The 14,246-nt window shown below is 51.5% G+C and overlaps 1 protein-coding gene across 1 annotated transcript in view; it reads left to right on the top strand.

Annotated features, from left to right (window-relative positions):
• Positions 1 to 7,069, top strand: part of MAP1S (microtubule associated protein 1S) — a gene marked incomplete at its 5' end in the record, with an annotated part of 21,015 nt that extends 13,946 nt beyond the window's left edge. The window contains 2 exon segments of the mRNA XM_015569577.1: positions 5,781 to 6,016; positions 6,822 to 7,069. Coding sequence (XP_015425063.1) covers positions 5,781 to 6,016; positions 6,822 to 6,977 — 392 coding nt within the window.
• Between the last annotated feature and the right edge of the window lie 7,177 nt (positions 7,070 to 14,246).

The raw sequence follows: 14,246 nt of genomic DNA, 5'->3' as shown, positions 1-14,246 counted from the left end.
AAATTTAAGTTAAAAAAAAATTCCGTCTTTTAGTTGTATTTTGAAGTGGTTGTTCGAGGCAGCTAACTCCAGTGTTTACCTATGCCGCCATCTTGGTTTCCATTGGTTTATTTTTCCTGTTTGGGTCCTTGCTTGGGATTCTCTGTGCCTCCTGGACTTGTGTGACTTTTTCCTTCACCATGTTAGGGAAGTTTTTTGCCATTATTTCTTCAAATCCCTTCTATCCCTTCCTCATTTTTTTTTTTTTTTGGCTACCATTTTTTATTATACCATCACAGTTGCTAAGACTCTATTATCAATAAATCCCAGCCTCATCTATTTTTTGATTTTCCTAATAGTAATCTTTGAAAATTACAATCAGAATTAATAAGTGTTAGGTCTGATCAAATAATTGAATCAACATCCCCCACCCCTGGGAACTGACCTTTAGGTGACTTCACAGCTGACATTCCCTTTTGCTTAGACTACATTTCACTTGCTAAGACCACATTCCAGGACCCAAATCCAAAAACAACAGCGTTCAGTTGATCAGCAGCCTCGTCAGGATCTCTAGCCAAGTTTTGTCTAGGATCTCCAGCCAGGTTCTGTAGCCATATTCTCTTGCTAGGTTCTCCAGCCAGGTTTTCTAGGTTCTCCAGCAAGGTTCTGTTGTCAGGTTCTTCAGCCAGGTTCTATCCAGGTTCTCCTGCCATGTTCTGTCTAGGTTCTCCAGCCAAGTTCTGTAGCCAGGTTCTGTCCAGGATCTTTTGCCATGTTCTCTTGCTAGGTTCTGTCCCTTGCTCATTTTTTTCACCTTCTCATACTCCTATGACAGTGGTTCTCAACCTTCTGGCCCTTTAAATACAGTTCCTCATGTTGTGACCCAACCATAAAATTATTTTTGTTGCTACTTCATAACTGTCATGTTGCTACTGTTATAAATCTATATATAAAAGGCTAATATGCAAAGTGTCCCCTTGGGAGTTCGACAGGGAGAACAGGAGTTCGATCACTTTCTATAATGTGCACTGACCACCAGAGGGCGATGTGGAACATGGCAGGTGACCAATGGTGGTGGTAGGGTGCTGAGGGAGTGGGGGAAGGAAAAGGTGGGGAGGAACTGCATGGTGGCAGTGCACAGGTTGCGAGGGAAGGAGTAGGCAGGAAGGCGGGAAACCTGATTGGCCCTGATCCCTGGCCCTGCCTACGGACCCTACCCGTGCATGAATTTTGTGCACTAGGCCTCTAGTTGTAATATAAATATCTGATATGCAGGATGGTCTTAGGTGACCCCTGTGAAAGGGTCGTTCGACCGCCAAAGGGGTTGCGACCCACAGGTTGAGAACTGCTGTCCTATGATGTGAATATAGGTACATTCATATTGTCCCACAGCTCCCTTAAGCTGTCCTCCGGTTTTTCAATTGTTTTTTTTTTTTCTTTTTGGTTCTCTGATTGATTTTTTTCTACCGTTTTCTAATTCACTGATCTGATCCTTAGCTTCCCCTAATCTGCTGTGTATTACTTCCAATGTGTTCTTTATTAGTGCTATGTCATACTTCATTTTCATCTGGCCGTTTTTCATAGTTACTATATCTTTTCTCATCTGTTGAGCATCCTTGCCATCATTATTCTGAACTCTATATCTGATAAATTTCTTATCTCCATTTTATTTAGTTCCTCTTCTGGAGAATTCTCTTGTTCTTTCACTTGGGGGTTATTTTTTTGTCTTCCCATTTTGGTTGCCTGTTTGGGTTTGTGTCTGTGAGTAGGTAGATCTGTGAGAACTCCCAGTGTTCACAGAACTCTAGTGCAGGACAATGTCAGATGCGCTTTGTACCGTTTGGAGCTGTCAGCAATCTGCAGTGTGTGGCTCCCTCTGCTGGAGCTGGGTGCCTTTGGAAAGGACCAAGATATGCACCAAGGTCTGCTTTTCCTAGCCCAGGTCCAGAATTAGATCAGGCAAAGACTCAAAGCCTCCAGGGACTCATCTCTGCCTGCATTCTGATTATTATCAGTCTAGATTAGCCTCAGAGTAGAGTGAGAGGTTTTTCTACATCATGGGGCAATTGCTCCCTCCCCACTGGGAAAAAGCTACCTGGCTGATAAAGGTCTGCTGGAGAGAAATGTCCTCTGCAGTAGGAGGGAATGACTCAGCACGGGAAACTGGGGCAGCTGCCTCTGAGCTCAAATCCCAGAGCCCACAACCCTGGATTCTGCTCACACAGCTCTAGTCCACTCTACCCTCCCTCTGTCAGAGCCCAGTGTGAGTGGCTGCACACAAAATTTTGTGTTGGCCCTTTAAGAAGGTACCTGCATTTCCAGCCGTCTCTCCTAGGCAGACAGCCCTACTGCTGCTTTCCACAGCCAGGTGCTGTGTAGGCACCTTCTCAGTTCTCTGCTCTGGGCTGGTGGGCCCAGCTTGGGGTTTAGATCCCCGAGTTCTCAGTGGGAACCACCCACAGCTGAGATATCCCTCCGGAACTTCAGGTGCTGTCTGTGGGAGCTCAGCCAGCCCTGTGCACCTCTGCCCTTCCTGCCAGCCTCTGTGAGGTCCCACTTCCCATCCTTGGCTACCAGGGTTCTCTCCAGCAAGTCTTCAGCTGATTATTCAGGATGGTTTTCTGTATTTTAGTTGTTATTCCATTTTGGTCCTGGGACCATGTCAGTGTAGCTTCCACTTACTCTGCTGCCATTTTGGAATCTCCGAGATCTTATTTTTCAATATAAGCTTTTGAACTGTAAGATTATAGCTATAAAATTCCCTTTGAACAGCACTTTCTTTCAGATTCCCTCTTTGTCTTTGCTTTCAAGAGTTTGATCGTGGGTCTCAGTGTGGGTCTCTGAGGTCATTGTACTTGGAGTTCATTAAGCTTCTTGGATGCTTACGTTTGTGTCTTTCATCAAATATGGGAAGTTTAGGGCTATTATTTCCCCCCATATAATCTTTCTGCCCCTCTCTTCTCTCTCCTCTTCCTGGGAATTCCATCATATATATGTTGTTCCTTTTTTATTATTATTATATTTTTTAATGTTTATTTTTATTTTTAGAGAGGAAGGAAGAGGGAGAGAGAGAGATAGAAACATCAATGATGAGAGAGAATCATTGATCGGCTGCCTCCTGCATGCCCCACACTGGGAATCGAGCCTGAAACCTGGGCATTTGCCCTGACCGTGAATCAAACCGTGACCTCCTGGTTCATAGGTCGATGCTCAACCACTGAATGAACCATGCCGGCCAGACTATGTTGGTCCTCTTGATGGTGTTCCAGAGGTTTCTTAGACTCTATTCACTTTCTTGAATCTTTTTTCTTTCTGTTCCTCAGATTTGGTAATTTCCATGGTTCTGTCATCAAGGTCACTGCTTTATTTATTTATTTATTTATTGCCTGTTCAAATCTTGAACAGAATCCCTCTCATGAAATTTTCACGTAAGCTGTTACACTTCTTTTCAGCTGCAGAATTTATTTTTGGTTTACTTTTTGTTTTCCATCTCCTCATTGATTTTCTATTTTGTTCCGACACTGTGTTCTTGATTTTCTCTGTCTTTAGTTCTTTGAGGATCTTTCACACGGTTGTTTTGAAGTCTTCGTCAGTGTTGATTTTTGTTGATTTATTGTTTTCCCTTTAAATGGTCCATACTTTGCTCTTTCTCTGTGTGTCCTCTGATTTTTTTTTTTAACTGGATGTTTGAATGTAATAATGCGATAACTCTAGAAATCCAGTGTCTCTCCTTCCCTGGGGTTTGCTGTGGCTTTTTGTGGTTTCGTTATTGTGGGCTGTCTCTCTGACGGGCATCAGTCTGGGTGTAAATGTACAGGGTTGTCAGGCCTTTTCTCAGCCTCTACCTTTCTCTGGGCTTGTGTGGTGACTTTCTCAGTTCTCCTGTATATGTAGTTGCTTAAATATCTGCTCCCAGACTGAGAGGGGTGGGGGACGTTGCGCAGTCCTTTAAATCCCATGGAAGTCGCTTCAACTTGAGGCCACAATTCGGTTGTCCTCTGGGTGGAAAGAGGAATTCCTGGTGCTTCCTACCGCCCCATCTTCCTAGAATCCTCCCAACTGTGTATAAACTGTTTCCTGCATAGCACTGTGTAAAGGTGATGCTTCCACGTGTAATCAACCAAATAAGGTATTTGATAGTTCCTCTTCTCTGTTCTACTCTTAAGTTTTGGGAGCCTGGCATGCAGTTGGCACTCCCAGCTCATGTTGGCTCACGCCCACCACTTAGCAGTACTTGGTAGCCACTGCCTTGGTTAGCACAGGGCTAGGTCACCTAGGGAGGGCTGGTGAGAAAGCAATGATATGACAACAGTAATAATTGTAGCTGCATTTACTGAGCACTTGCTTGTGGGCTGGGCCTCATTCCAGGTACCTGGGGTCGTCCCCTCCAGGAGCTGAGGGGTGTGCTTGGCTGCTGGACACCCTGGTCTCTTGAGGCTCTTCAAGCCTCCACACCCACCTGAGCTGTCACCTCTTGTCTTTGGGCAGATTCCAGGGGAGGCACCTGATGGCCCCTGTGACCTTTGGCAGGTCGGGGGTTCCCAGGACAGGGAGAGGATGGCCCCCTCGGGTCCGTGGACACCGAAAGGCTGGGGGTCATCTGGGGCTCTGTCCGCCAGGGCATGTGGCCTCTTTGAGAGGCCACAGTGTTGGCCACTCAGGGTTCTGCCCCTCCATGCTACATCAGCAAACAGCGTCTTAAAGGGCCAGCGGGTAACCTTCAGCTTTGCAGACCAGACCATCTCTGTCTCAAACTCAGGGCATCTCAGTAAGTACCTGACAGATATTCCAGTCAAACCATCTTTATAAAAGCAGATGCCATATTTAGCTTATAGGTCATCACTTGCCCAGTCCCTCCTCTGCCCCTATCCTCCTGCCCATGATCCCCCTCATCTTCTCCTTGCCCCCCAGCTCTCCTACTCCTGTCTCCCTTGTGCTTTCCATAGCCACAGTAGCTGTCTCTTCCTAAGGCTCCATGCGGGATCCTCACCACCACAATCCCCAGCTTCGAGTGACAGGTGCCTTTTGCCCAAAGCCAGGAGTTTCATTTATTTGCAACTGCCCTGCAGCCCTTTGGGCCACACCCTGAGCTGCGCAACATTTATGTTCCTGACATCGAGCGTCTGGTAGGCTTCCGGTGCCCAAGACCTCAACCGGGTGTTAGAATTCACCCACCCCAAAGCGGCAGCCCTGTCCCCCCGGCATGGCTCTGGGTTCAGGGCTGCGGACAAGGCTCTGAGCACAGCTGCCCCAGATCCATCCAGGCCTCCCTGTCCTGGGTCTCCTTGCAACGCGACCCCTCCCACACCAGCTCTGCTCTCTGTTGCCCCTGTGGGCAGGGATTTTGGTCTGTCTTGGTCACTACCATGTCTCCAGGACGTGGGGCCCGGGAGGGCTTGACAAATGTCCCTTGAGTAATTGAACAGATGGATGCTGCAGGAGCAGCGAACCTTCCAGGCATCAGCTGCTTTTAGGGCTCAAGTCCCAAAAGCCTCCTCTTCCAGGAAGCCCTCCACAGTTGCCCCCTCCTTCTGGCCTGAAGGATGTCTGTGTCTGGGGACTGGCAAGGGAGGGTCCAGGCACTGAGGAGGCAGCCAGGGGTGTTTACAGAGTTCAATGAGTAACTGTCCGTGCCAGGGAGGGCTTGTCAACCAGCCATAAAACAGTGAGATCAGGCCTCCTGTTGAGGAGAAGCACTCACGGAGGTGCACGTAGAGCTGGACGCCTGGTCCCAAGCCCCGAGACTCAGCCCCTTCCCAGGCCCAGAAGCTCATGACTGACGCCATCCTTCCTGCCCACAGGGTCAGCCAGCAGCCGGCCGGGTGGGTCGGAGGCCTCCCCCGGCTCCCCTGTCTACCTTGACCTGGCCTACTTGCCCAGCGGGGGCAGCATCTGCCTGTTAAATGAGGAGTTCTTTCGGCGGGTGCGCGCGCTCTGCTATGTCATCAGCGGCCAGGACCAGCACAAGGAAGAGGGAATGCGGGCCGTCCTGGACGCCCTGCTGGCCGGCAAGCAGCAGTGGGACCGTGACCTACAGGTGAGTGACCACCCTACGGCCTTAGACAGTCTTGACACAGGGCGAGGTCAGTGCCTCCCAGTATGTTCCTGTTCAGCCCTCACAGGTGGGACTGGGGCTCAGATCCACCTGCATCCCCAGGGCCACACGGAAAGGAGGCAGGCGCCCTCCCCATCTCTCAGGTGGCTGCTCCTGTCACATCCGTTTCCTCATTCCTCTGCTGCAACCTGACTGGGGACGCAGGGCAGGGCTGGTTTGGTCACCTCTCCTGAACCCCAGTTCTTAGCCACCCCACTGTCATGAGACTCGGCCAGGAGGAACAGATGGGGCGTGTGGCATCTACACAGTTGAGGAAGAGGACGGGGGTCGTCCCCAAAGGAAGCCTTGAAGCAGAGCATTGAAGGGTGGGGCAAGCTTGGGCAGAGGGAGAGCTTAGGTAGCTGGCTGCCACTCAGTATGTGAGTGTGAGACCCTGACCTTGCACACAGCTTACAGAACAGCCAGGAGGGAGAGTCTGGGTGAAGGGCACAACATGGGCAAAGGCCTGAGGTGGGAGTGAGCCTGTTGTGTTCGAGGAGCTGCAGGGAGGCCCGGGTGAGCCTAGATTGGGAGGCACAGAGAGGGGTTCACAGAGCCCTGGCCCGGTCTCCGGGGTTGTAAGAGGGTCCTTTGGGTGCTGTGGGATCAGAGGGACTTCAGGGACAGGCTGGCCGCTGGGGAGGCGGAGCACATGTGGTCAGAGAAGGGCACCTCAGCTGCCCAGGGGCTGGGACACAAGAGCAGAGCGCTCTCCCCTTCACTGCTCGTCCATTTTTCCTGCCCACAGGTGACCCTGATCCCCACCTTCGACTCAATGGCCATGCACGAGTGGTATGAGGAGACGCATGCCCAGCACCAGGCGCTAGGCATCACGGTGCTGGGCAGTAACAGCACAGTGTCCATGCAGGACGAGGCCTTCCCTGCTTGCAAGGTGGAGTTCTAGTCCTGCCTCACCCCTACACCTACCCCACTCCGCAGCCCAGATCTGCACCGTCCTGATCACTGCATCAGAAATAAACCAAGTGCCCCACTCCACTGTGGCCTCGGTTCCTTCTGCCGACGGGAGACTTGGCGGCGCCTGGGACAGTCATCGCTACCATGTGGGTCCCCGGGTCAGGCACAGACGGGGCATGCCTCCCCAGTAATGCCTCCCCAGACCCAGTGGCACTGTGTTAACTGCAGCCTTCCAGCCCACCCTGGCCATTTTACAGACAAGGGAGGCAGCTGCTGGAGCCCTGCCATGGAGACCAATCATGGCCGAGGTGAGGTGTGTGCCCCAGTCTCTGCTCCAAAGCCATGAAACAAAAGCTGCCCTCTGTTCCTGGAGAAAATCGGTGCTTGTGCCTGGAGTCACAGCTGCAGGAAGGTCTTAAAGGAGAATCTGAATCCCAAAGGTGCAGACAGCAGCTTCTTGATGAACCCCCTGCCCTGTCACTGCATGTGCAGAAGCTCCTAGATAAAATCCTATATAATAAAAGACTAATATGCAAATTGTCCCCTTGACCAGGCATTCTACCAGGGAGTGGGGCCAGCCAGCCAACCTCCCACAGACCCCCCATCCCCAGCTGCCCCTGCCCCTGATCGCCCCCAACCCCCACCCCGATCGGAGCGGGGCTGGCTGGGCCCAACCCGTGCATGAATTGATGCACCAGGCCTCTAGTTTTAGATAAGACATCATCTGTAACTAGAGGCCCGATGCACAAAGATTTGAGCAAGGATAGGCCTTCCTTTCCCTGGCTGTCAGCACTGCCTTCACTCCAGCCAGAGCCACCTTCTACCTCTCACCTTGTGTCAATTTGCATATTCCCTCCTTATTGGCTGTGGGCACTACCATCTTTGTCACAAAGTTATGGTCAATTTGCATATTCCATCTGTATTAGATAGGATGGTTGAATGGTGACTCAAAAAAAACACGTCAGAATCCTGGCTCCTGACTGGATGTGGAAAACGGACTTTGCAGATGTAATTAAGTAAAGGATCTTGAGATGAGATCATCCTAGATTCGGGTAGTTCTAAAGCCAATGACAAGTGTCCTTATAAAGGACAGAGGGAGGCCCAGACCCAGAGGAGAAAACCGAGTGCAGGTGGGAGCAGAGACGAGTGACGCAGCCATAAGCTGAGGACACCAGAGCCCCAGAAGCTGGAAGAGGTGAGGACTCCTCCCCTGGAACCTCCTGAAGAAACCAGCCCTCCTCACATCTGTTTCTTTAAGCCCCCAGTTCGTGATACTTTGTAACAGCAGCCCATGCATTTCTGCCTGAATCACTGTGTGTGGTTGCTGTGTTGCGTGTGGTTGCGTATTTCATGGAACAGATTCCTTCTTGGGGCTGTCTCAGTGTCTCCGTTTGTTCAGGCTCCTATAACGATACCGCGGATTGGGCAGTTTAAACAACAGACACAGTTCTCACGGTCCGGAGGCTGGCAGTCAGATCAGGGCGCCAGCATAATGGGGTCCTGGCTTGCAGACAGTTGCCTCCTTGCTGTGTCCTCACATGGCAGGGGAGAGAGCAAATGCTCCTGGGTCCCTTAGAAAGGCACTAATCCAGCCGTGGGCAAACTACGGCCCGCGGGCCGGATCCGGCCGTTTGACATGAATAAAACTTAAAAAAAAAAAAAAGACCGTACCCTTTTATGTAATGATGTTTACTTTGAATTTCTATTAGTTCACACAAACCCTCCATCCATGCTTTTGTTGCGGCCTCCGGTCCAGTTTAAGAACCCATTGTGGCCCTCGAGTCAGAAAGTTTGCCCACCCCGGCACTAATCCCATCACAAGGGCTCCTCCCTCCTAACCATGTCACTGGGGATTTGGGCTACACCAGGAATTTAGGGGACACATCAGTCTATAGCAGTCAGGGATCAGTCAGGGCGAGTGGCAGGTGTTGACATCTCTACTTTGATTCTATTTTTATTTTCATAAGCCGGGGGGCAGGAGGCATTTAGGCTCTGGCCCTGAATATGTGGTGGGTCTTTCCCTCCTCCCACATTTCTGATGTTGCTGTTTCTCATCGCCCTCACTCAGCATCCCAGCCTGACAACTTCCACCACCTCCAACATCAGGTGGCGAGACAGGAAGGGTCACATGGCGGTGAGTTGGGACCATCTCCTAAAGGCTTGCCCAGGAAGCATTTCATTGACTAAGGCAAGTCACATGACTGCCTAATTCTGGAGCTGAGCGACACTAAGTCCTCCCTTGTACCTGGAAGGAGGAGAATCAGAAATAGTGGGGAAAATCATCTAGTAACCACTACCAAGTCCCCCCTCTCCCCTGCAAAGAGAGTTTTGCCCTGGCACTTTCTATAAAAAAAAAAAGGCAGGTAGATTTTTGGCATCATGGGCCATACAGTCTGTCCACACCGCCCAGCTCTGCTGTTGTAACTGAACAGATGGATATGGCTGCGTTCCAATAAAACTTTATTTACACTACAAGGCTGAGGCTGAGAGGTCCAGGGCAGAGCTCTGGCCCTTTCCCATCTATGTGCTAGAACAGCTTGCACCCTTCTGCATTCTCTCTCCCAATCTCTCCTGACAGCTGTCTGGCTCAGCCCCTGCAGGAGCAGCCACTAAAAATATCCCTGCAGCAGTGAGGCACCTGAGGGTGCTGGGCCGGCACCGGAGCCAGATGTGTGCTCTTGGCCAGGCACCCACTGCACCGCCTGCCCACCGGCAGCCCCTCCCTGATACCCTACCCCTGAGCAGTCTGAACCGAAACCACCCTCCTGGGATTTCTCGTGTTGCTACAACAGCCAGACGCCGCCTCCAGGCCTTGGCACTTCCCGTGTCCTCTGCTTGGAATGCCACCAGGCGGCCCGTCATCATTCAGCAGATGCTGCCCTCACAGGCCACACAGTATGGAGAGGGGGAGCCAGACACAGGGGATCACAACCCACAGGGGTGGGGTGGAGGGGTGGCATACCGTGCCCAGAGGGGGACCCCATGCCACCCAGGATAAGGATGCAAATGATCGAGCCACATTAGGGGGAAGGAGCAGGCCTGGGGAGGGACCCGCAGAGGCAGAGGAACTGAGAGGAGACTGGTGACACTGAAGGCCCAGAACAAGGGCAGCTGCTATGGGCCTGCAGCTGCCTGCATGCCCCACTGAGCAGTTGCAAGTTCCCCTTCTTGGGTCTGAGGGCGGGCCAAGCTGGGGAGCCCTGAGAAGACCAGGTTTGGGGCTCACAGATTTGGAGGCACTGAGGAGGAGGAGGAGGAGGAGGAGGAGAAGAGGGTGTGGGCTGGGGACCCAGGTCCCTGGTGGGGTGGGATTGAAGCACTTTTCTGGGAAGATGTGAGCTCTTGGGAGGCAGTGAGGGAGAAGGGAGGAAAGGATTCTCCTGGGAAAAGCAGCACAATCTCCTCTCATCTTCCAAGCCCCACCTGCTAGGGCCCCTCTTCCAGGAAGCCCTCCCTGCTCTCTCATCCCACCTCTACCTCCACCCCAGCCCAGGCACTCCTCTGGCTCTACCTGATCTACTCCTTTTTCAATGCCACCCTGTCTACCCTCTTGTGTTTCCTTCTAGTCCGTAGCCTGGATTGCTGCCGGGACAGGCACCTGCCTACACACAGTATGTAGCTTTACCTGCCTGGCACGTAGGTGCTCAGGAAATGGTCGTTATATCCAGCTTGGCAACACTGCTGGGTGATCTGGTGAACGTTATTTAACCTCTCCGGGCACCCCGCCCCCATCTCAGAAATAAAAACATTGGCCCGTGAACCTCCGGCTGAGGTGGTCTTGGGCTGTAGGGGTGTTGACGGGACCTCCGAGTGTCCTCTGGCCTGCTTCGCTCCAGGAACCCAACATGGACCTGTCCTGCATCCTGTCCTCGTCACCACAGAACCTGCTGGAATCTAAGATCAGGGCAGGTGAGAGCTTTGCCTCTAGTGCTCCTGGATCAAGGCAAGCTTCTGACACTCTGGAACTTCACAGTATCCTCTTGTCCAGGAGCCAAGGTCTTGCCTGTGAAACAGGAATTCTCTCCCTCTTCCCTACCTTGCCCCTGGCCCGGACTTCAGACCCCACCTGGCTGGTGTGGAAGGTGCCAGGGCCCCCAAGGAGCACCCCAGCATGTCGGGGAGAGGGCTGAGCCTGACACAACACCCCAAGTCGGTCCTGGAGTGGGAGGGGGCGTCAGCTTCCAGATAGGATTTGAGAGCTAAGTTACCAGTCAGATGTGGAGCTGGGAGGAGAGCACTCCAGGCAGAGGGAACAGCAGGAGCAAAGGTCCTGGGTGGGGCTGCTTTTGTTCAGACTGCAAAGAGGGGGCAAAGCTGGACTGCACAGGCACGCAGGGCTATGGGGAGGGGCTGGAGTCTTGACTGGGGGTCCTGGGCAGTCAGGGGAGGTTTTTGAGCTGGAGAAGCAGGTAAAGGGTTTCTATTAAAAAACAAACAAACAAAAAAGCCCTAGCTGGTTTGGCTCAGTGGATAGAGCGTCAGCCTGCGGACTGCAGGGTCCTGGGTTTGATTCTGGGCAAGGGCACATGCCTGGGTTTCAGGCTTGATCCCCAGCGGGGGGCGTGCAGGATGCAGCCAATCAATGATTCTTTCTCATCATTGATGTTCCTATCTATCCTCCCTTCCTCTCTGAAATCAATAAAAATATATTTAAAACAACAACAACAACAAAACCCAGAGTCTTGGGGCTAACCTCCTAAAGCCACTCTCTGCACCTGGAATGGAACTATGAAGCAAATGGAAGGGGAAGGGGGGAGGTAGGTTTCTCATTGGAGACATCTACACAAACTCATGTTTAACTTTATATAGATGCAGGCAGTTGTAACTACACATGGAAATACTTATAGATTTGTGTACACACACAGGTTAGCACACACACATATATGTCCTTGCTCTGTTAGCTGAGTGAGCCTAGAAGCAGTGAACTCTGGGAGCAGTGAGCACCCCTACTGCCCCCGTCCTGGTTTCTAGCACCATCCTCCCGGGAAAGGCACCAAGGCTGCTCCTCGGAGAAAAGGCGGATTCTCGGCTGGGGCTGGAGATAGAGATGAGCTTGGAGCGCCCTGTAGTGACAGTGAGGAAGGGCTAAGAGAAAAACACCAGGATACATGCGATAGGGACACGAGAGCCAACTGAACAAGCTCCCCATGGCCGAAGCTGGGGCAGTTTGAGCAAGGAAATCAGTAGAGTAGTATTAGATTGTAACCCAACGTGTAAAAAAAATACCCACGGGTCCGTGGATACACTGCACGAATAATTGGACAGATAGATAAAGGGGGGAGGAGAGACTTCCCAAGCAGAGGAATCCCGAATAATCTATGCGGATGCTCTGCCCTCAAGGGGAAGCAGGACCCCCACCCCTGGGTGTGGGCTGTAAATAATTACTTCCTTCCAAGGGATACGGCACGGGAAGGGGGAAGAGAGAAGCTTTACAGAGGAGACACCTAACAGCACCGCCTCAACAAGGTGGTTGAGGTCAACATCACAGTGATAAGTCATGTTGATGGCATGCGCCCTGGTCTCAGTGTGATGAGATGAGCTCTTCATCTCTTCACACCCGTTCTCCTCCCCACACGCATCACCCCAGTCCAACCATGAGAAAAACGCCACAAATCCCAATGGTGGGAATCATACCGTAATACATATACATATCAAATCAACATGTACACCTTAAATTTGCACAATATTGTATGTCAAGTATATTTCAACATATTTAAATATGTTTTTATTGATTTTAGAGAGCAAAGAAAAGAGAGGGGGAGAGAGAGAGAGAGAAACATCGATGTAAGAGCAACATCCATCAATTGCCTCTTGTATGCACCCTGACCAGAGATCAAGCCCACAACCTGGACATGTGCCCTAATTGGGAATTGAACCAGCAACTGGTACATGGAATGATGCTCAACCAACTGAGCCACACCAACCAGGGCCAATCCCATATAATAAAACCCTAATATGCAAATGGACCAAACAGCTGAATGACCGGTCGCTATGATGTGCACTGACCACCAGGGGGCAGACGCTCAATGTAGGAGCTGCCCCTGGTGGTCAGTGCACTCCCACAGGGGGACCGCAGCTCAGCCAGAAGCTGGGCTCACAGCTGACAAGTGCGGTTGTGGTGGTGGGTGGCAGGGGCAGGAGCCTCTCCTGCCTCAGCAGCAGGGCTAAGGAGCAGCGAGCAGGTGAGCAGTAAGGAGCAAAGGGTCCCAGATTGCAAGAGGGATCCCAGTCTGTGAGAGGGGGATTGGACCTAAGCCAGCAGTTGGATATCCCCCGAAGTGTCCTGGACTGAGAGGGCACAGGCCTGGCTGAGGGACTCCCCCACGTCAGTGCACAAATTTTGTGCACTAGGCCTCTAAAATCAATAAAAACATATTTAAATTAATAAATTCCCATTAATTTTTAGAGAGAGTGGGAGGGAGGAAGGGAGATGGAGAGAGAGAGAAACATCAATGTGAGAGACATTGATTTGGTTGCCTCCCGCACATGCCCTCTTCTTGTGTTTCCTGGGATTAAACTTGCAATCCAGGTACTAGACATGAAACCCAGACATGTGCCCTTGACCGGGAAGCAAGCCTGTGACCCTTCAGTTTTCGGACCTATGCGCTAACCACGGAGAACACCGGCCAGGACCCAAGATATACGTGTTTAAATCCAAACTCCTGGCCAGTTCTCAAAACTGTAGAGGTCATCAAAACCAAGAAAGTCTGAGAAACTGTCTCAGCCCAGAGGAGCCTCGGGAGACGCGGCAACTAAATGTCACATAGGATCCTGGGACAGCAGAGGACGTTAGTGAGAACAGGAAATCTGAGGAAACTATGGGCTTTAGTTAACGTCTCAATGTTGGTTCAGTGATTGTGACAAATGTGCTACATGAATGTAAGATGCTAGTAATCGGGAAACTGGGTGTGGGATACACAGGAACTTTCTATACCATCTTCACAATAATACTGTAGATGGAAAACTCAAAACAAAACATTTAATTTTTAAAACGATAGTTGCTATGAGAAACAGAGGTTGTCTGAGGCAGGGGTGGAGGCAACAAGAGGCCCAGGTAGGAAACGGAGGCAGCATCCAGCCTGGAGAACACTGGGCCTGGTCCGGGGCCACTCCCGGATACAGGAAAAGGGGCAAGTCCCGTGTTTCAGAGACACAGGGCGGGCAGGACCAATGTGGATGATGAAGGGAGAAGACCTTCAGGGACTCCAGGCCTCTGGGGCTGGCGGAGGAGCAGGCTGGGTTGGTACCAGGTGTGTGT

This window comes from Myotis davidii, unplaced genomic scaffold (genome assembly GCF_000327345.1).
Source record: "Myotis davidii unplaced genomic scaffold, ASM32734v1 scaffold306, whole genome shotgun sequence".
Classification (NCBI taxonomy): Eukaryota; Metazoa; Chordata; class Mammalia; order Chiroptera; family Vespertilionidae; genus Myotis; species Myotis davidii.
This window is presented reverse-complemented; position numbering and strand designations above follow the sequence as displayed.